We start from the raw sequence: 17819 nt of genomic DNA on the forward strand, positions 1-17819 counted from the left end.
TGCTCTCTCCTCCGGCAGGGAGCAGGTAAGAACATAAGGAATCTAAGCAAGAAGCTGGCTCCACTTTGAAATGAGGTGTCATCTCCTCAGCCTGCACATGTCCCTGCAGGATGGAGACTCCAGACAGCCTTCCCTGTTGGGACTTGAATAGGCCTGAGGTGGGATGTTTTTTATCACACACATTTCAAATAAATGAATAAATGAGCCGCAGAAAAATATCCTCTGTGTTTCACACTGATCTCATCTTATTCAGAGAGAGGCTTTGTTCCTTTAGGATTAGAATTAAAAGTTCAGTTCCAAGCAAAAGATAAGGGTTTTGAAAATGAGTGATAAACTGGGCTCTGATAAACACTTTATCTAATGCACAATGCAGAGAGGGTTTTGATAGTCTATGGACAAAAAATAAAGCTTATTTTAGACCATGCATGATGAGCACAGTTGGTAATCAGAGGCCTAAATTCTCTTCCTACATGTTCTACTTTTCCTCCTTTACTTTTGGAGCCCTTGAGCTTAGAGCGCCAGCAGGAGCCACCTGACTCCCAAGTTTTCCTCCCAGCCAGCCACAAGAATTAAACAAGACAGGCTGTGGGAAAAAATGCTCTCCATGCAATGCCTCCCCTTAGCCACACTGAAGCCCTTTGTTTAACTTAATATCTACAAAGCGCTGACGATACAGTAACCACAGATACAACAGTAAGGTATTCTTTTATCCTTCTGGTCTTAAAAAATTGAACTCAGTATCACAAAGCTACAGGGAAGGTCAGTAAAGCAGAAGAAAGAGTGAGGTGTAGCTCCTCTTGTGCTGGACTAGCTCATACGTGGGGTAAGGGTGCAGAGTCAAGATCCAGACTCTGGGAGTTGGGTGGGAGCAGGCTTGTGGCCAGCAGCCTGCAAACTCATTTATTGCAGGAGCAGCTATACATTTTATAGGTTTCTTGCCCAATCACAATGTGCCACGGGGCATAAGACCACCAGGTTCCTATATGGGTTCCCTTGGTAACACTGAGTCAACTTGGGGCAGTTTACTTTCCTAGGTGGCCAAAGCAGAACGCTCCTCCCCACAGGTTTTCCTTACACACTTGAGACGTTCACTGCTGCCAGCCAAGAACTAAGATTTCTCCCAATAGTGAGGGAGGATAAGGGATAGGAAAGGACAGAAATATGGAATGAATTTACCCAAATCACAGTGTAATTACATACGAATATACCACAGGGAATTTCACTTTTATGTGCATGTAAAAAGTACTAATCAAAAATAAATAAGCAAAAGGAAAATCAGTAGAGGAGGGAGGATGGGGGAAGGGAGGAGGGGAAGGAAAGATGGAGGAAGAGGAATTGAAATCAATTTCTACTCATGCATGACTTTGTCAAAATGAACCCAACTACTGTGTAGAACTAATTTAGAAAAATGCACAAAAGCTAAGCAATTAGCAACACTTAAATTCTGTAGTTATTTAGATAAAATAATTTCAAATATTAAAAAAAAAAAACTGATCTCAGGGCACACAGGGCACACGAATGGGAGGGTGTGTATACTAGACTGATGCACACTGCAAGCTCCCAAGAGGAAACTTCATCAGACTTATCTGAACCTTCCTTAGAAACAGGAAGCAGAGTATGATTGCTGTGGGTGGGTGGTAGAAACCACAGGGGCAGGAAGAGACTTTGAGGGATCATGACTACGTCCATGGTCCTGACTGTGTCGATGGTGTCACAGGTGTGTGTGTGTGTGTGTGTAAATTGTATCATCAAACTGTGTGTTTTAAATATGTGCAGTGCATTACATGTCAAGTATGCCTCAATTCATCTGTTTTTTAAAAGTATACGAGGGCAACACGGAAGTCAATGTATGCATCGGTGGAGTTTTGTGAACTGAGGATCAGTACAGGAGACCTCTGCAATAAAGGAGGGCCAGCCAGGGAAGAGGAAATGAGCTCTGAGCATCCTTACTAAGGCACCAATCCTCATTAAGGCTGCCAGGACACTGTGTACTGAAGACCGCCTTCCTCCCGGATAATGACACCCATTTTCATTCAGCAAAGCTTCCCAGAACAGGACAAATTAATGTGTTTACCAGGAGACCAGAGGTGCATCTTAATTTGCTAACAGCTAATGTTTGAAAGTCTTCCTCATAAACAAAAGGTCAAGGTTGGTACATCGTCCAAGTAAATGTAGCAGCTGAACCAGTGAATGCAAGTAGATGGTATCAGTCTTCCCTCAGCCAGACTCGCAAGATAACCCAGTTCCCCTTCCCACTCCCTCAGCCCTGGTCATCCAGAAAGATGGCAACACCATGAGCACCAGAGCTTACCAAAGAGACCATACAGCCCCTGCAACCAAGGAATCGGGGGTTCAGCCTGATCCCCAGAAAACCCACCCACAGCAACAACAGGCAGCTTTACACAATTCAAGGGTGAGACTGACCTTAAACTGGTCGACTTTCTCAAGCTTTTCCAAATCAGGTACCAGTCTCACTCCATCTTCCAGGGTTTTAAGAAATTCTACTTGAAACTCGACCATTTCGGTTAAATTTCCAAAGAGCACATCAAGCTGAAAAATAAAAATAAAGAATTTGATCCATCCCATCTTTTGTAAGTGTTCATAAACTTCTTTTGTATCCTATTACAAATTTTTCCTATGGACACATTAATTAGAATAATGACCCTACTGATACTGGAGTTTTGAGATGAGACTAGATTCCCCACTTTGCAAATTTCTTTCTGGGTTCTTGTCTTCCAAATTTTGAAGAATAAAATCCACAGATGACCCAGAGGGAAGAGTAAATGCAGTAGGAGGATTTATTTAAGCGAGAAGAGAGAGAACTCCTGTCATGCAGGAGGGGGCCTGATAGCAGAAAAACCCATTTTACTGTGCTAGCTTAGAAGCTTATATATGTTCTGCACAGAGCATGGAGCAAATCTATGTTAAACAGGTATTAGAAACAGCGTCAAGATCATTGCTCAAAGTCTATAAAAAACAGGCATTGAAAACATCACCAAGGCTAACTTGCCTTTGAGTTTTAATTCTTCCTATCAACTTCCATCTGGATTCACCCCACCTTCCCATTTTCCCACATCTGGGACCACAGAATTGGCTGAAGGTGTTCCCACAGGTGAGCCTCATGGCCTTTTACAATGGAAATAGGCCTTGATAGAATTCACTAATATTTGCACTGGTTAGTCTTGAGGTATGGTTCCTGCATTTGAACAAGACTGACCACTGATATTCTTATTCACTATTATCAGAGACTAGGGCAGCACCTCACTCTCCAAGTGCAAACCAATGTTAACAGGCAATGTTTGATTCAGCTATTATAACTAAATGAATTCAAAATGCTTTCAGTACTGTGTGGGTTCCCTGTTCCTTCCTCTTTACCAGCAAGTCAAACTATAGTGAGACGCCTCCTCCCCCCGGATCAAGTTAACAGGACTTTCTCCATACCTCATCTTGGGTGAGAAAAGTCTCCTTTTGAAGAGGTTTCAGGTATCTTTCCATGAGACAGTTTAAGTCCTAAAAGTTGAAAGGATACCTAATTAGCACATTTAAAAGTCTGTAAAGAACATAAAGAAGAAAACAGATGATGTTCCAAATGCTAACATGATAGTGATTAAGGTCCATGAACTCAGGCATAAGCCAAGCTCTTCTGCCAAGCATGGCCTCTGTTGCAACTACGTAACTAATGTTGTATCCTGAGAGCAGGTATGAATGACCTGAAGAAATGAGCATGGCTGTGTTCCAATAAAACTTTATTTGCAAAAACAGGCAGCAGGCTGCATTTGGCCAGAGGGTCATAATTTGCTGATTCCTGATTTTATTAAAAATTAAAATACAGATAACTAAAAACAGATCACACTGCTTTCACATGGGAATGTGAAGGAATGTCAGAAAGCGTGAATACAAAGAAAACAGCCCTTCTAACCAGACTCAAAATAAACTATCAAAACGATGCCCTCCAATTTTTGAAAAACTAAATTCAGTTTTAGCATTAGCTGTGCAATATGTTTAGAAAGGCCAGAAGGATCATGTTCACTAACATACCCTTTCTTGGGTAATCAATTCTATATAAATAAATTGTTGTAAGAATTAATTTACTTCCTTAAAACTCAACATTCAGAATAAAGGTCAAATTCCAAAGGAGAGTCCCCAATGCTCCACAATCCCACAGTTGGACCTCATCCCTCAAGGGCAGTGCAGACACCCCGACACCATTCTCTGAAGAGGAGGAGGGGGGCCAGGACATACTTTCACATAGGTGCGCTCCGTCTCCAAGAGCTCGCAGATCACCTTGCGCAGTTTATCTGCATCTGACAGCTGCCTCATGGTCGCCAGCTGAGGCCCCGTGGTGTCCTGAGGAGATGGGCTGGGGTCAGAGGGGTTCATCTCATGCAAACTGCGGCAAAACGCGGCCACCTGTTCTGTGCTCTTCGGAGCAGAGTGGAGAAAGCAAAGCAGATGCAGTTAGCCTTCATTAGTGAGCCTTGTCCGGCACCTGTCCCTCTTGAAGGCGTGTCTTCCTGGTTAACAAACTGACACATATGAATTACATCTCATTTCCCAAATCGCTTCATATGTAGTAGAGCACACTGAACGCTGAAATCACCCATAGCAACAAGGGCTAACGTATATTGGGTGCTCAGGGCATGACACACCCTGGTCTGATGCACTTAATCTTCTCATCTGATGGGCAAGGGCTATTACCATTCATTCCAATTTAACAGTTGGGAAAAAGATGACCCAGAGAGGTTAAGTAACTCATCTAAGATGACATAGCTCGTAAGTGGAAGAGCTGGGATTTGAACCAGTATGTCTGTTTTCGAAACCTGCAATGATGTGCAGAGGGCTGAGGCTGGTGCAGTGGCTATGAATTGAACCCAGGGCCTGGGATGCTAGGAAAGTGCTCTACCGCTGAGCCATACCCTCAGCCCGTAGCCTGCAATCTTAACTATTCCACGAGAAGCTGATAAATCAGGAGACATAGGCATTATCCACATCTCACGCAACATACAAGGCTAATTAATTATCAGATTCACTCCACTACACTATCAGCTTACTTTACAGCATTGGACAACAATTTCTTCCTGTCTCCATTAAAAACTGGCTCTGAGGTGACTCTCTAGATTAAGACAGATTCTCATACATTAAAAAAGAAAAATGTTTCTTTTTCTCTCTAGATTGTCCAAAGGCAGAAAAATACCACCACCCATCAGGCCTCACTGGCAGATCTCAGTCTCCAGCTCCCACCCCTGGAAGGTGGTAATTCAGGTAAAGTCTGTGCAAGATTTCATTATCAATTTGAAGTTTAGGATTCTGAAATTCCAACCTATCTAGTGATACAAAATAATTCTAAGTCTGGGCTGGTACCAAACCAGTGTGAGCAGCAGATCTCCCCTTTGGGGGGCACTGGGGTCACCTGGGGAGCTCTCAGGCAGCCCTAGGCCAGGCGCACCCTCAGAATCATTTCAATCAGAATCTCTGCGCTGAATGCGCAGGTATTGCTCCAGAAGTTATTTTGCAGCACAAAACCTAAGCAGTTTGTCCAAATGCACCTCTATAAATGTTGGATGGATACCTCCTTGAGGGCAGCAGCTGCCTCTGTACTTCTCCCCGCTGCTTCTGCTATCAAACTCAACCCGAGGTACGAAGTACACATTCCAGCAGATATGGGTGTAGGTAAGAATTAGTCCTTTATCACCCAGGAAGAACATGAGCATCCTCTCCCCAAAACAATGGCTGGTTCCTAGAGCTGAAGGTCAAGGCTGGCAATCTGTGTAGGGCAGGAAAGGAAAGCTAAAGCCATGTGCCTTCCAAGGGCAATCTTTAAAAACAGAGGAAGGCAGCTAACAGGAGGGGACCGCTCCCTCATTAGCATATGCGAACCAGAATAAAGACAGGACAAGGACAGAGAAAACAGGGCCTGGACAAGGATGTATTAGCAGTAGTGTTCACAGAAAGGTGGAACCAGGACCAGATCCACACGACTACCATTCTCCTTCTCTTATCAGTGCTGCAGCTGATGTGCTGTTCCCCGGTCTTACAAGCCAGAAAGTGTAAGCCACCTGTCAACCACATCACTCAGAATGCTCCATGGAACTGGGTCTGACACTGACTATCCCCACATGGAATCTACCCTCAGGTGACCGGAAAAGTACACCAAAATGGCACTCACTGTGCAGTATGTGAACTCTTAAGATACAACACTGCTAAAAAAAAAAAAAAAAAAAAGGCTGTGGCTTTAATCAAGGCTTGTTTCAGGAGAAATAAGCTGCACAGTTTTATTGAGTTATGATAGTATTTTACTAACTCAATGTTAATTAATATGTAGTCAAATAGGACTTTGTCTTAAAAATTAAAAAAATAAGAAATGTATGCATTTGAACAAAATGATACAAGTGGTTTTCAATGATCCAGGGGTGACTATAATAAGTACCACCACGGTAATGAGGAGAGAAAACATGCCCACGGAAATGAAGGTCCCATGGACAGGGGTAATCACAGTTGACAACCGAATGCCCTGTCCCCGTCTGACCCAATCCTCCTCCGCTGCTTTGATTTGGTACCCAGCAGAGAAACCAGAAACAACCAACATACAACTGGTACCTTGCTCACACATGCTTTTCCAAACAGTCCCTCTAACGGCAGCTGTCTGTCCTTCACATAAATCACTAAACTACTCCCCATGAGAAACACATCCACCACTGCAGTCCCATTAGCAGAACACTTTCTTGCTCTCCTACCACTTAGACAGATTATCTCCACGAAATCAGTGTTTCTGTATCTTATATGAAGTATCTCCCTCAACTTCACAAAAGGCAGAAGTTTTAAACAAGGGCTCTGATATGTGTTGAGGGCAGGAAATTCCCAAAGACATTTCCCTCTGTGCCTCCAGCTCACACGGTCACCAGCCTGAACTCCCAAATTCCTGACAGCCTGTTGTCCTATCGGCTCTGGCTGCTTATGGGTGCTGCTTACTTGCAAAAGTTAAAGACAGATGAGGATACCCCGTTCTTCCAACCACCACCACCGGGCTATCACGGGAGGGGAAGTGAAACCTTGTTGACATTCCAAAGGATCTTAACTTGCTATAATCTCATCATAAGGACAGAGAACACACCAGCCATGACAGACTCCACTATGCATAAATTAGGAAAGAAAAGAGGCAGCATCCTGATTCCTGAACACCTCCCTCTCCACGAAAATGACTTTGATGATAGCACGTGCCACACCCCCTCACCACCCTTCTAGAAAAAACCCAGACCCCAGGGGTGTGTGGGGAGAAGGTGGTTTAGACGGTGAGCTCACCTGCTCCACTCATGGGCCACAGAATAAAATTTCCTGCCTGCTCTCAGAACTGGGTAATTATTTGTTAACAGTCCAGGGTCGGAAAAAGAACCTACAGATTGGGTAACAGCACCCCAATGATTCCTGATCACCCTCAACCTTAGCCTGCAAAGATGACAGAAAGTACAGGTTGGGGTTTCTCGGTTTTTGTTTCCTCTCTTGCACCTTAAAAACTTTGAGATTTCCATTTTCAAGAGCATGAGCAGGGCAGCTGTCTTGTCCTGGGCCCGTGTCCACCCTCCGGGGTGGGGTGGCCTTAGTCTAAGCAGAGTTGAGGCTGGTGGGATGTGGGTCAGAGCTCTAGGAACTAAACCCAGCAGTCTCCCACCTCACTGTGCCCCCAAATGGCCTGGCTACTCATCTCTCTCCTGCCACACCCTCCCACGTCCTAGATTACCTTAGGAGAGACAGCAGCCCTCCTTTATCTGCAGTGTCCCTTCCTACGGTTTCAGGAACCCGCACTCTGAAAACATTCATATCTGTCTTGACTCTATCAGGAGGGGGACGCCACGTTCATGTAACTTTTATTACAGTATATCACAATCACATCTTATACGTTATGATTGTTTTAATTTATTATTATTCATTGTTAATCTCCTACTGCGCCTAGTTTATAAATTAAGCTTTGCCACAGATATGTATGTGTTGGAACAACATAGCATACAGGGGTTTGGTACTGTCCACTGGGGGTCTTGGAATGAGTTCCCCACAAGTAAAGGGAGACTGCTGCACCTTTAGCATCCAGGGGACACCAAAGAGCCCCCAGGGTCCTCTTCCGAGTTCCATCTCAGGTATCCTGCCTCATTAGACACACTGCTAACCCTCTGAGAGATTTAGCTGGGTGGTCTCAAGCTGTGCAGGGCCAAAGCCATTTCCCCACTGGAAACTGCTCACTAAGGTACAAACTTTCATGTAGAGCCCAAGGAACTGAGTCCACATAAATGTAACATTTACTGTAATTATGTTTGATTGAATAAAGAACAAAGAGTACCATAGAATTATATGTTATAATACATATAAATATTAAGGAATCTCATTTATTTATTTATTTATTTATATTTGGTGCCAGGGATTAAACCCAGGGGTGCTTAACCACTGAGCCACATCTCCAGATCTTTTAATTTTTTTTTTTTTTTTTTTTTTTTTTTGAGACAGGGCCTCCCTACCTTCCAGAGGCTGGCTTTGAACTTTTGATCCTCCTGCCTCAGCCTCTGAAAATGCTGGAATTTTAGGCGTGCACCACTGCACCGGGTTTTCAGGGTTTTATTTACAAGATTCTTAAATTTCTGCTTGGAAAGAATTAGTGGAAAAGGATATCATAAAGTTTGAGAACTGTGTTTTATTAAAATGTTACCCCATAAATATCCTTGGAAGGAAGTGTGAAATGCAGTGCTTCTTTGGAATAGCTCAGAGCTAGAGATTTTATATATCGTGGCCCCACTTTTAAATCTTCTGCCCATTCCCATTGCTGTGGCCAAACTTCTAATTTAGGTCAAAACCCATCAGGACTTTCTCGATGTAGCTCAGCCAGGATGAGGCCTGGAGCGGGAGCCGTGTGCAGCCCTGGCCCACCGCTGGGGGCTAAGTGGCGACCCCGTCACTCACACGCCAAGCACCAGAGCCACAAGCACCGAGAAAGGCGGCCTCAGCGAGTCCCAGACATGCTCCACAAGCCAGGCCTCCTGGCTCCGGGGCAAGAACTGGCAAGAGGAAGACGGGCCAAGGTGCCTCACTGTCTCAGGAAAGCACAAGCCACTCTCCCCTTGAGGACTGTCATCAGTCACCCTGGAAACCGAAGAGCACTGCAGGCACTCGAGAGTCTAAAACTGCTGCAGGGTGGCTGAGCTACTCCACCATCAGGACTAAGATCACCCAGCCCACAGAGAGCCAGCACAATGGCAGGAGGAAACCGGCCACTTTACTGAGGCCAGCGAGAAGCTAAGTGTTTATAATATCTCTTTCCTCCTGTGGAAGATGAAAAGAAAATACAAAAAGGGTGGGGGCTGGTGGCAGACTCTTCAGGACACTGTCAGCCCGAGAGACCCAGCGTTCCAGCGTCCGTTATGCAACCACCAAAGCAGTTTCTGCTTCCAGATGAACTGAGTTCTAAAAGTGTTCTTTGGCCGATTTAACACATCCCACAGATTTAAAAGGGGCAAGAGTGGCCTAAAATCTTATAGCCTTTATTTAAGCATTTTTTTGGGGACAAACACCAAAGCACTATCCTCCATAATTTTGGAGCCCGTGATATATCCTGTGGCAGTTCCTATAGTGCTCTATCACCTTTTTGATCTCTTTGAACAAACTTCAAAGAAGAAACATCCACCAAGGACGAAGACTTATTTGGGCAAGTCAGGTACACGCATCATCAAAGTTAATTTCATTAAATGACACAAAGTCTAATACTCAATAGACAGATGTTAACAACAAGCTATTAAAAGGTCTAATTTGGTTTTGTTAAACTATTCCTTGCCATAAACCACTATGTTTTCTATTAGAGGTAGGATTTACTGTAGGAAGTGATCTTGAAGCAGGCCAGTTAATGTTAGACTGTGAACACATTCCTTGAGTCAATCTTTCTCTATCCACCTCCTTCTCAAGTCAGCAGAAATAAAGCCCAAAACACCTAAAGCTTTATAGAAGGAGGCAAGCTGAACACCCTTCCAAGCTGCTTGCCGATCACTCAGCCTTCCCAGTTTCCGGTCTGAGGTCAGGATGGGGGAGGATCTATGCATTGAACACAAAACACACTTAAAATCTCAACAACCAAAAGAACAGGAAACTTCCAGGGACAACTAGTAAAATAATACCAATTTAAAAAGCAGCCTGTATCTTTCTGCCCTTTAATTATGAAAGAACAGATAAATGCAAATTCAACTGCATGTCAACCGCTAACCCACCACCCACCCGCCCCAAACTGCTACAATGTATCTTCTTTGTCAACAGGAGGGTCCACAGAGCAAAAGGATCAAACACTGGGAAATGGGACTTTTGGATTGGAAAACAAATCTGTAGGACAGTCGTACCTTAAACAAGGCTAGAAAGAACTGAAACAGCAAACACGCTCACCAGACGGAGTGTCCGATACATGGAGTCACCAGACTTGTCACTGTTGTCAATCCTGGGCTTGCGCTTTACTTTCCACAGAGCGGACAGCATCAGGGATGTATTCTCATGGTAATTAACTCGACCACCCCGTGTGTTCAGCACGGAAACAGAAGTTTCTTAAAATACACGGAGAGCACCGAATGCATTACAGCTCCACAGATAGCATCCTCTCAAGAGGCTATCCCGGGTTGGTTCTGCCGTGAAAACCTGCGGCCACATCCCAGTGCAGAAAGGACGGGGACGGCAACCCCCACACGGCACCTGCTCCCCGTCCTGCCTTCTGGGAGGCTGTCAAAGGCTTACCGGTGCCCAAGAAGTCGTGCTTTGATTTTTACTGGCGAAACAACAAAGGTCCAGATAGGGATAGCCAAAACAGACATGTGAACAAAGCACAGAAGTCTCCCCAGGATGCAAGTGCCTCTACCCTGCAGCCGGAGATGAGCTGATTGGCCGGCACCCGGCACTGCACGACAATATTAAACCTGCCCAGCTCAGACCTGGTCAGGAGCAGGCAGGACACTGGAAACGTCTCTCCTTAACAGTGGAGCTTCACAGTTGATGCTAACGCCTGGTTGCAAAAGCAGACGTTTCAGAGATGAGAGCAACGTGAATTAAGAAGAAAAAAGAAGTCGCTCTGAATGGAAACATCCTGAAAACAATTCCAATACATTTCCTACATGGAGAGCAAAGTCACAGCCGCTGGGGCCTGGAACGCATGACACAGGACTCCCTGGACCTGAGCTGAGGACCGCTCAGTTCCAGAAAGGTGGGATGGGACAACAAGCCACCAGTGGCCAGAGGCTTTGGAGGCTGTCACCCAAGGTCACTAGAGGAAGGGGGCGGCTCACATAGAGAAAGGCCTCGAGACTGTCCTGCCTTGTGACAGCCCCGCCCTCAGCCTGTGCCGTGACATTCCAGTGCCGCCACCTCTGGACAACAAGTACACAATTATCTACTTGCTCAACTCCAAAAGGTCACGTGCAGCAAAAACTGCTATTCCAGAAACTTGAGAAATATGCAGAACTCCAACACACTTTCTCTTTATCCTGCCCAAGACTGAAAAACAGCCCATTGACAAGAAAAGCAAAAATATGAAACCGCCACCAAGTCAAATGCCTCACATGTTCAGCCAGGATAAAAACTGATTACTTGTTCCTATTTATTTGATTATATCTCTGCACCCAACAAATGCAGGATACGACTTAAAAATGAATATTCAGTCTATTCGCAGAAAAGAAAATCACTGATATAGGACATGACTCAAAAACATTTAACTTTAAACAAGAGACTTAGGACTTCCGCTTGCTCTAACTTTAAGTCATGAAAAAGACATCCGAAAATATGAAGTGATTCATGGCTATGTATGCAACGAACTTCCAGCACCACTAATAAATTAATCCCTTCTTTAATGAAGCCTGATATTCGACACTAGACCTTCATAAACAGACCAGAAGGTAGTTTCAGCCACTGATAAAACAAGATCTGGAGTCACACTGGGCCTGTATCCTGTTTTGCCAACACAAAGCTGTGGGACTTTCGACAAGTCCTTTAACCTCTCTGCTCTAGTATTCTCTGCAAAACAGGAAAAACAGAGGATCACTCGCAGGTGTTGAGATGATGAGTTAACATGGAATAGACCCTCATATATATAAAACGTTAAATTAGCAGGACTTCTCATTTATAATTAATAATATGCAGGACAACCTGGGTACAAAGAGCTGCTGGTACAGTACAAAGGTTTTGCTTTCAAATATTCTAAATGAGACTCAAAAAACTATTTTAGTTAACAACTTGGTTTTCATGACAAAGTATTTCAAATAAAGAAGATGAAATCCAAATCAATCCAAAACCAGGGCCATTTCTGGGTTCAGCATTGCAGAACACTCCCAGGTCCAACCTAGCAGAGGAATGTGAAGAGGCAGTTTCAAAACGTCCAGGCCACCCGGCAAACTTATGCCAATGGTTTTGAGGAAATTCTTTTTTTCAGAAAGCCCACTGTGAGATTTCAATAGAGAAACCTGGGAACATCCCCGTCCCTGCGTTGGACCCTCGGTTCCAGGTGAGTCCCAGGGCCAGCTCCCCGGAGGGAACATGCAGTCAGAGCCACACTGTGCCAGGCTTCAAAGCCTGGGGCCTCTTCCTTCCTCTCTACTGCTAGAAGTTTCTATTACAGAAGACTGTTTGGGACTTCATGACTCACTATATTTAAAATGGAAACAATCTCTCTCAAAATCCACAGGGGAATGAGAACACTGAGCTATTACAGTGAGGTAAAAATGATCCAAGTTAAAAAGTACTCAGGAATAAATATTTAAGGAAAAGAGGTGTTTTCCTAAGTGCAATTAGAAATTGAAAGTAGCATATTTAGGGCTAGGGGTATAGCTCAGTTTTAGAATGCTTGTCTAGCAAGCATGAAGCCAAAAAAAAAAATATATATATATATATATTTACATATATATATATATTTTTAGTTCCTCTAATAAAATAATGCAATACCCTTCTATCACTATAGAAACATCTGTCTCTCTTAGCACAACTGGATCCTTCCATACCACCTCCCAAAAGTGTTTAAAATTAATTAAATTTAAAAATTAAATAAATTAACTGAACTTAAGAGTCACATAAATAACAAGTTACTTCAGTGGTTTTGTTTTCTGGCTGTAAATGACATGTGTATCTCTACTAATCTGCTTTTTAATTGATAACCAAAAACATTATGACTTTTAGTCCATAAATATTAAACATTACATTTAAATATTTGATTTTATATTATGTTCAACTTAAAAAAAAAAAAAATCCAGAATAACAATCCTAGGTTGGTGAAAGGGAAATAAATATGGGTACAAGAGATATTGAAGACAGTCAAAAAAGTCATATAAATACAGAGGGAGACAAAACAGGAAATGGAGGTTTTAAAAATAGCTCATATTTGAATAGCATATTTCCATGATCAATGATGTGCTTTCCCATAGCTAGAATATTTGGCCCACTCAATAATCCAATTGTGGGGTGAAAGCAAGAACCACCCTGATTCTGCAGATATGAAACAAATTGTAATTTAAATGGATGTCATTTATTCAGGTTAAGTGGCTGATAAGTGTCATGCAGAAGAATGAGAAACTGGTAGAGCCATCTACATAAGCACAACAACAACATTATTAAAACCATGCACGTTGCTTTTCGGTGGTGGCAGGGAGGGGGGATGCTTTGGGCATAGGTAATGAGTTGTTTTTTTAACAGTAGTGTAAACCTACATTTAATGCAACTACAAATGATGAAATTAGAGCAAGTCCAGTCTAAAAATTCTTCGATAAGCATCTATCTGCAAAATTAGGAATTGCCCTGAAGGAGACACAAATCTCACTATAATTCTATCATTCTTAGTACATCATTCATTCTGTGGATTTTCTCATTGGCAAATTGGATCTGCTGAAACCTCAAAGGACTGTTGAAAAGGGAAAACAAGATACTAGACATGAATACTCTTTAAACACTGTGGTTTTTAAATTGGGTTGTTTTGGAAATTGTGAAGCAAAGAGACAATTTCTTGGTGTAGCAGAACGTGCAAGATACTTCTTGCAACTATTAGAAGAAAAACTTTTCTCACAGAACTCAACCAAAGAACAATTTCTTTAATTTTTTTTTTTTAAAGTTTGTTTCTCTTTAACAAAAAGATGTGCAGTTTTAACAAGCGATAAACGCAGATCATTCAAAAGAAGCTCGTTATAGGAACCCAAAGCAGCAGGACAGCAGAGCTGGCTGGGTCATACACATGGGAGATGCTCTTACATCCTACACTGAGGAAGATGTAAGAAGGAACCCGGATGGAACTGCAGCATTACCTGGGAGCACCAGCAGTGTTGAAATGAAAGAAAAAGGCCTTCATTTCATACAAGTGATTTCCGCCCTGTATCCCCAAGGCTGTAATTTGGATTTCGTATCCTGCTATTTAGCAACATCTCAGAAGCAGAAACACTTCGTCCCACGGAGAGGCCACTGAACCACACACAGCTGCAGAGGCGGCGTGTCAGCTGTGACTCTTCAGTGGTTCGAGACATGGACGTGCAAATGAAAATCTCTCACCTTGCTGCTGTGATCAGTCTCATCAGAGGATTCCAAGTCCGGCCCTTCGGTCTCTTCTGGAGCGGTCTCGGCACTACTGCTCTGCTCGCTGCAGAGGCTGTGCCCTGTTGGGTGAAATCAGAAGAAAACGTGGGTCGATACGTATGGCACTTGCTAATGGCCACCCCTGTGTGACGGCGAAGGGAGCCAAGCCTGTGAGGGGACACCGTTAGACGTCCAAGTACAAGCCATGATCTTGGCTCAATAAACGGTAGATGGATAACTGCTACTACTATTTCATATAACATTTGTATAATTATTCTATATATTTGATGAAACAGAACTGTTGCTATGGAGTGAATATGTGTGCCCCTCCAATCTCATTCTGAAGCCCCAACCCCTAATGCCACTGTGATGGTACTTGGGGGATTGGGTTTTAGGGAAGAAATGAGGTTCAGATTAGATTACAAGGGATGGAGTCCCCATGATGGGGTTAGTCCTTACAGAAGAGGAAAATGGAATGGGCCATCATCCCGAAGGAGGGACTTCCCAGTCTTCAACCTGTGAGGAATGAGTGACTTGTTTGGCCACTCAGCCTATGGTATTATACAGCAGAGCCAACTAAGACAGTAACTTACATAATTTATAAGAATATGCATTTATTTATTTTAAATTGATTTAGATTCCATAAATTAATTGATAAATTAGCTCATTAATTGCTAAAATAATCAAATAAATCATACCAAAGACAGCACAATCAAAAATGACTGTCCTGCATCCATTACCTGAAAGGCCCCGCACTGCCTGTCTTTACCAAGTCTGGAAATTGTAAACATAACACCCACCCTCCCACCATCTTCTGTGTACAAGTGCAGGAGACTTTGTTCCTTTCCTATTTATTGAGTTTCTACTACAGTATTGCTTCAGTGGTTCCCTGCACTGGGAACAGAATATAAGTCACTTTCCTCTGAAGGGTTTCTCAAGTTTACAAAGCCTTTGGATTTCCTGGTGATCATGTTAAATGCAGGTTATTCAAAAGTTATGGGTTTGGGCCTAAGATTTCTCATTTCTTCCATGTTCTGAATGATACTAATCAAGACCACAGGACACCTGGAGTAGGATGAACATTCAAACACCTTTCTAGAGGAATCTGAAAACACAGTGATATGAGGACCACTATCTTAGAACATGAGAGGCCCTGGACCAGAGACCAAAGCACTCCAGGTAAGAGAGAAGGAACGAGAGGAAACAGGATAGACCAGCCTCCTCAGATGCTCTGGATGACAGCTTCCCTCTGTGCTGTGGTTTGGATGTGGTCAGACCGTCGCCTTCATCCCAACTTCCCCCACCCCTCAGCAAAAGTTCATGTTAGCAGTCTGGTCCTCAGAGGGGCAGTGCTGATGCGGCAGGACCTTTAAGAGGTGAGGTCCATTACACGGAGATGAGGTCACTGGGGGCGCTGTCCTAGGCAGGATTAATGCTGCTCTCTAGGAGTGAGTGAGTTCTTGCAAGAGCAAGTTGTTATAAGAAGAGCAAGCCTGGTCCCTGGATCTCTCTGGCTTCCTGTCTCACTATATCATCTTTTCTTACACATGCTCCTGCCATTGTGAAGCCATTTGCCATGAGACCCTCTTTAGAGGCTGAAGAGATAAGGCTGCCTGATCTTGAACTTTCAGCCTCTAAAACTGGGAGCTAAACAAACCTCTTTATTAATTACAAAGCCTTAGGCATTTTGTTATAGTTATAGAAAACGGACTAACAGGGTATGCAAAGTGGCTGCCTTAGTCCAGTGACACCATTAGAGTCAGAGTTATGTGGCATCATTTCTATTAAAATTCCAAGCTGGCCAGGAAAGTTACAGAGGTAGTGGACCTCCGAGCTAACCTTGAACCAAACCCCTCTCCTGTGGACCCCTTCCCCTTCTCTGAAATGAAGCACCAATCAGAGCATGCACCTTCTGTGGTTAAGGAGGTTTCTATTTCCTGGCCTCCTGCTCTGTGTTTGAGTTTTCTGGCATTTCTTTTCATTGCTTACTCAATCTACAATAGGAGGTAGTGGTCAAGAAACAGGATCAGCTAACTTGGCAGACACCATCCATGTTACTTCATCATCCCCATCAAAAACAAAAGTGATAGAATACTTTGTATGGGAGCAATGACCTGGGTGCTGGAACCAGAAAGAAGAAGAGCAGGTTGATCCTTGATGTGGAAGAGCTGAGCAGCTCATTCAGGGTCACAGTTAACAGAGCTCAGCTTTCTAACTGCAGGAAACACAGCACACAGAGCAAGCCAGGCTGCTCGGGGGATGGATTCCTTAGTCTCTCCATAGTCTGCAGAATGGTCATCTCCAGAGTTGGACAGCTCATGGATTGTGACCCCACAGACCCCTGTTGCTTAATACTAATGCCAAGGGCACAGTGGATGCTCAGCTCATCATGGAAAAACGATTTTTATTTTAATAACACTGTGGGCCAGGCAGCCTGAAAGACACATAAAACTACTTCTGCAAAGTATTTAGAAATGTTAAATGAAAGATAACAAATATGCTTTTTAAACATGAAGACAAGTTCTAAGAAATCCCTGGAGCCTCAAGTGAAGAAGGTAAGTAGCCACAGAAGCTGGAGGAAGTGCTGGGCCAGGCCCATGCCTTGGAAGGCCTGACATGTCCACCAAGCCCAAGCCCGAGAGCAATGTTTCCCAGACGGACAGGAACCTATAGGTGTCAGCAGCGAGACTTCTTTTAGGATAGAACTGGGTACTTGGCAGGTGCACCTGGCATTAGGATCCCTGGCTTCTGGTCACTTGACACCATTAGGACTCCCCAGTTGGAGTGTCAGTGACAAATGCACCCATGTACTTTGTAACAGGAGCAACCCCTGGCTTAAGCCCTACAACCCTGGAGCCTTGGATTTTAACTTTAAGCATGAGACAGAACACAGGTCTCAGTTCAGTACTTCCTGGGGAGTTAGAACTCAATCTTCCACATTCCCAGGGTGCCCTTGGAGGGTGCTTTAAATTGGCTCTTGAACTCTTCCCCAAAGGCCCATATAAAGTGCAGGCTCCTTCCCAAGCAAGGCGTGACTGGGAGATGATAAAACCTTTGAGAGGTGCACTCTGGTGAGAGAACTTCAGGTCACCAGGTGTGTACCCTAGAGGGAAATGTGGAACCCTCCTTCTTCTTCTCCTTTGCCTCCTGACCAGGAGGTGGGTGGTCTTACTCCATCAGGTCATGGAGAGTGGAGCTTTCCAGACCGTGAGGTGCTGACTCTTCACAGGCCCTAAAACCACTGAGCCAATGGATCACGGATGGAC

The 17819-nt window shown here is 43.8% G+C and overlaps 1 protein-coding gene across 6 annotated transcripts in view; it reads right to left on the minus strand.

Annotated features, from left to right (window-relative positions):
• Tiam1 (TIAM Rac1 associated GEF 1) overlaps nucleotides 1-17819 on the minus strand; it is a 361212-nt gene that overhangs the window by 26853 nt on the left and 316540 nt on the right. For 4 of the 6 annotated variants that reach the window (XM_047563441.1, XM_047563439.1, XM_047563442.1 and 1 more), the window contains 4 exons: nucleotides 14530-14633; nucleotides 4243-4422; nucleotides 3442-3510; nucleotides 2425-2550 (listed from right to left, as the gene is read on the minus strand). In XM_047563441.1, the coding sequence (XP_047419397.1) occupies nucleotides 2425-2550; nucleotides 3442-3510; nucleotides 4243-4422; nucleotides 14530-14633 (479 nt within the window). Of the gene's footprint in view, nucleotides 1-2424; nucleotides 2551-3441; nucleotides 3511-4242; nucleotides 4423-10407; nucleotides 11104-14529; nucleotides 14634-17819 lie in introns of those variants that run through there. The other 2 variants (XM_047563443.1, XM_047563444.1) reach the window with 2 other exon arrangements.

This window comes from Sciurus carolinensis, chromosome 9, assembly GCF_902686445.1.
Source record: "Sciurus carolinensis chromosome 9, mSciCar1.2, whole genome shotgun sequence".
NCBI lineage: Eukaryota > Metazoa > Chordata > Mammalia > Rodentia > Sciuridae > Sciurus > Sciurus carolinensis.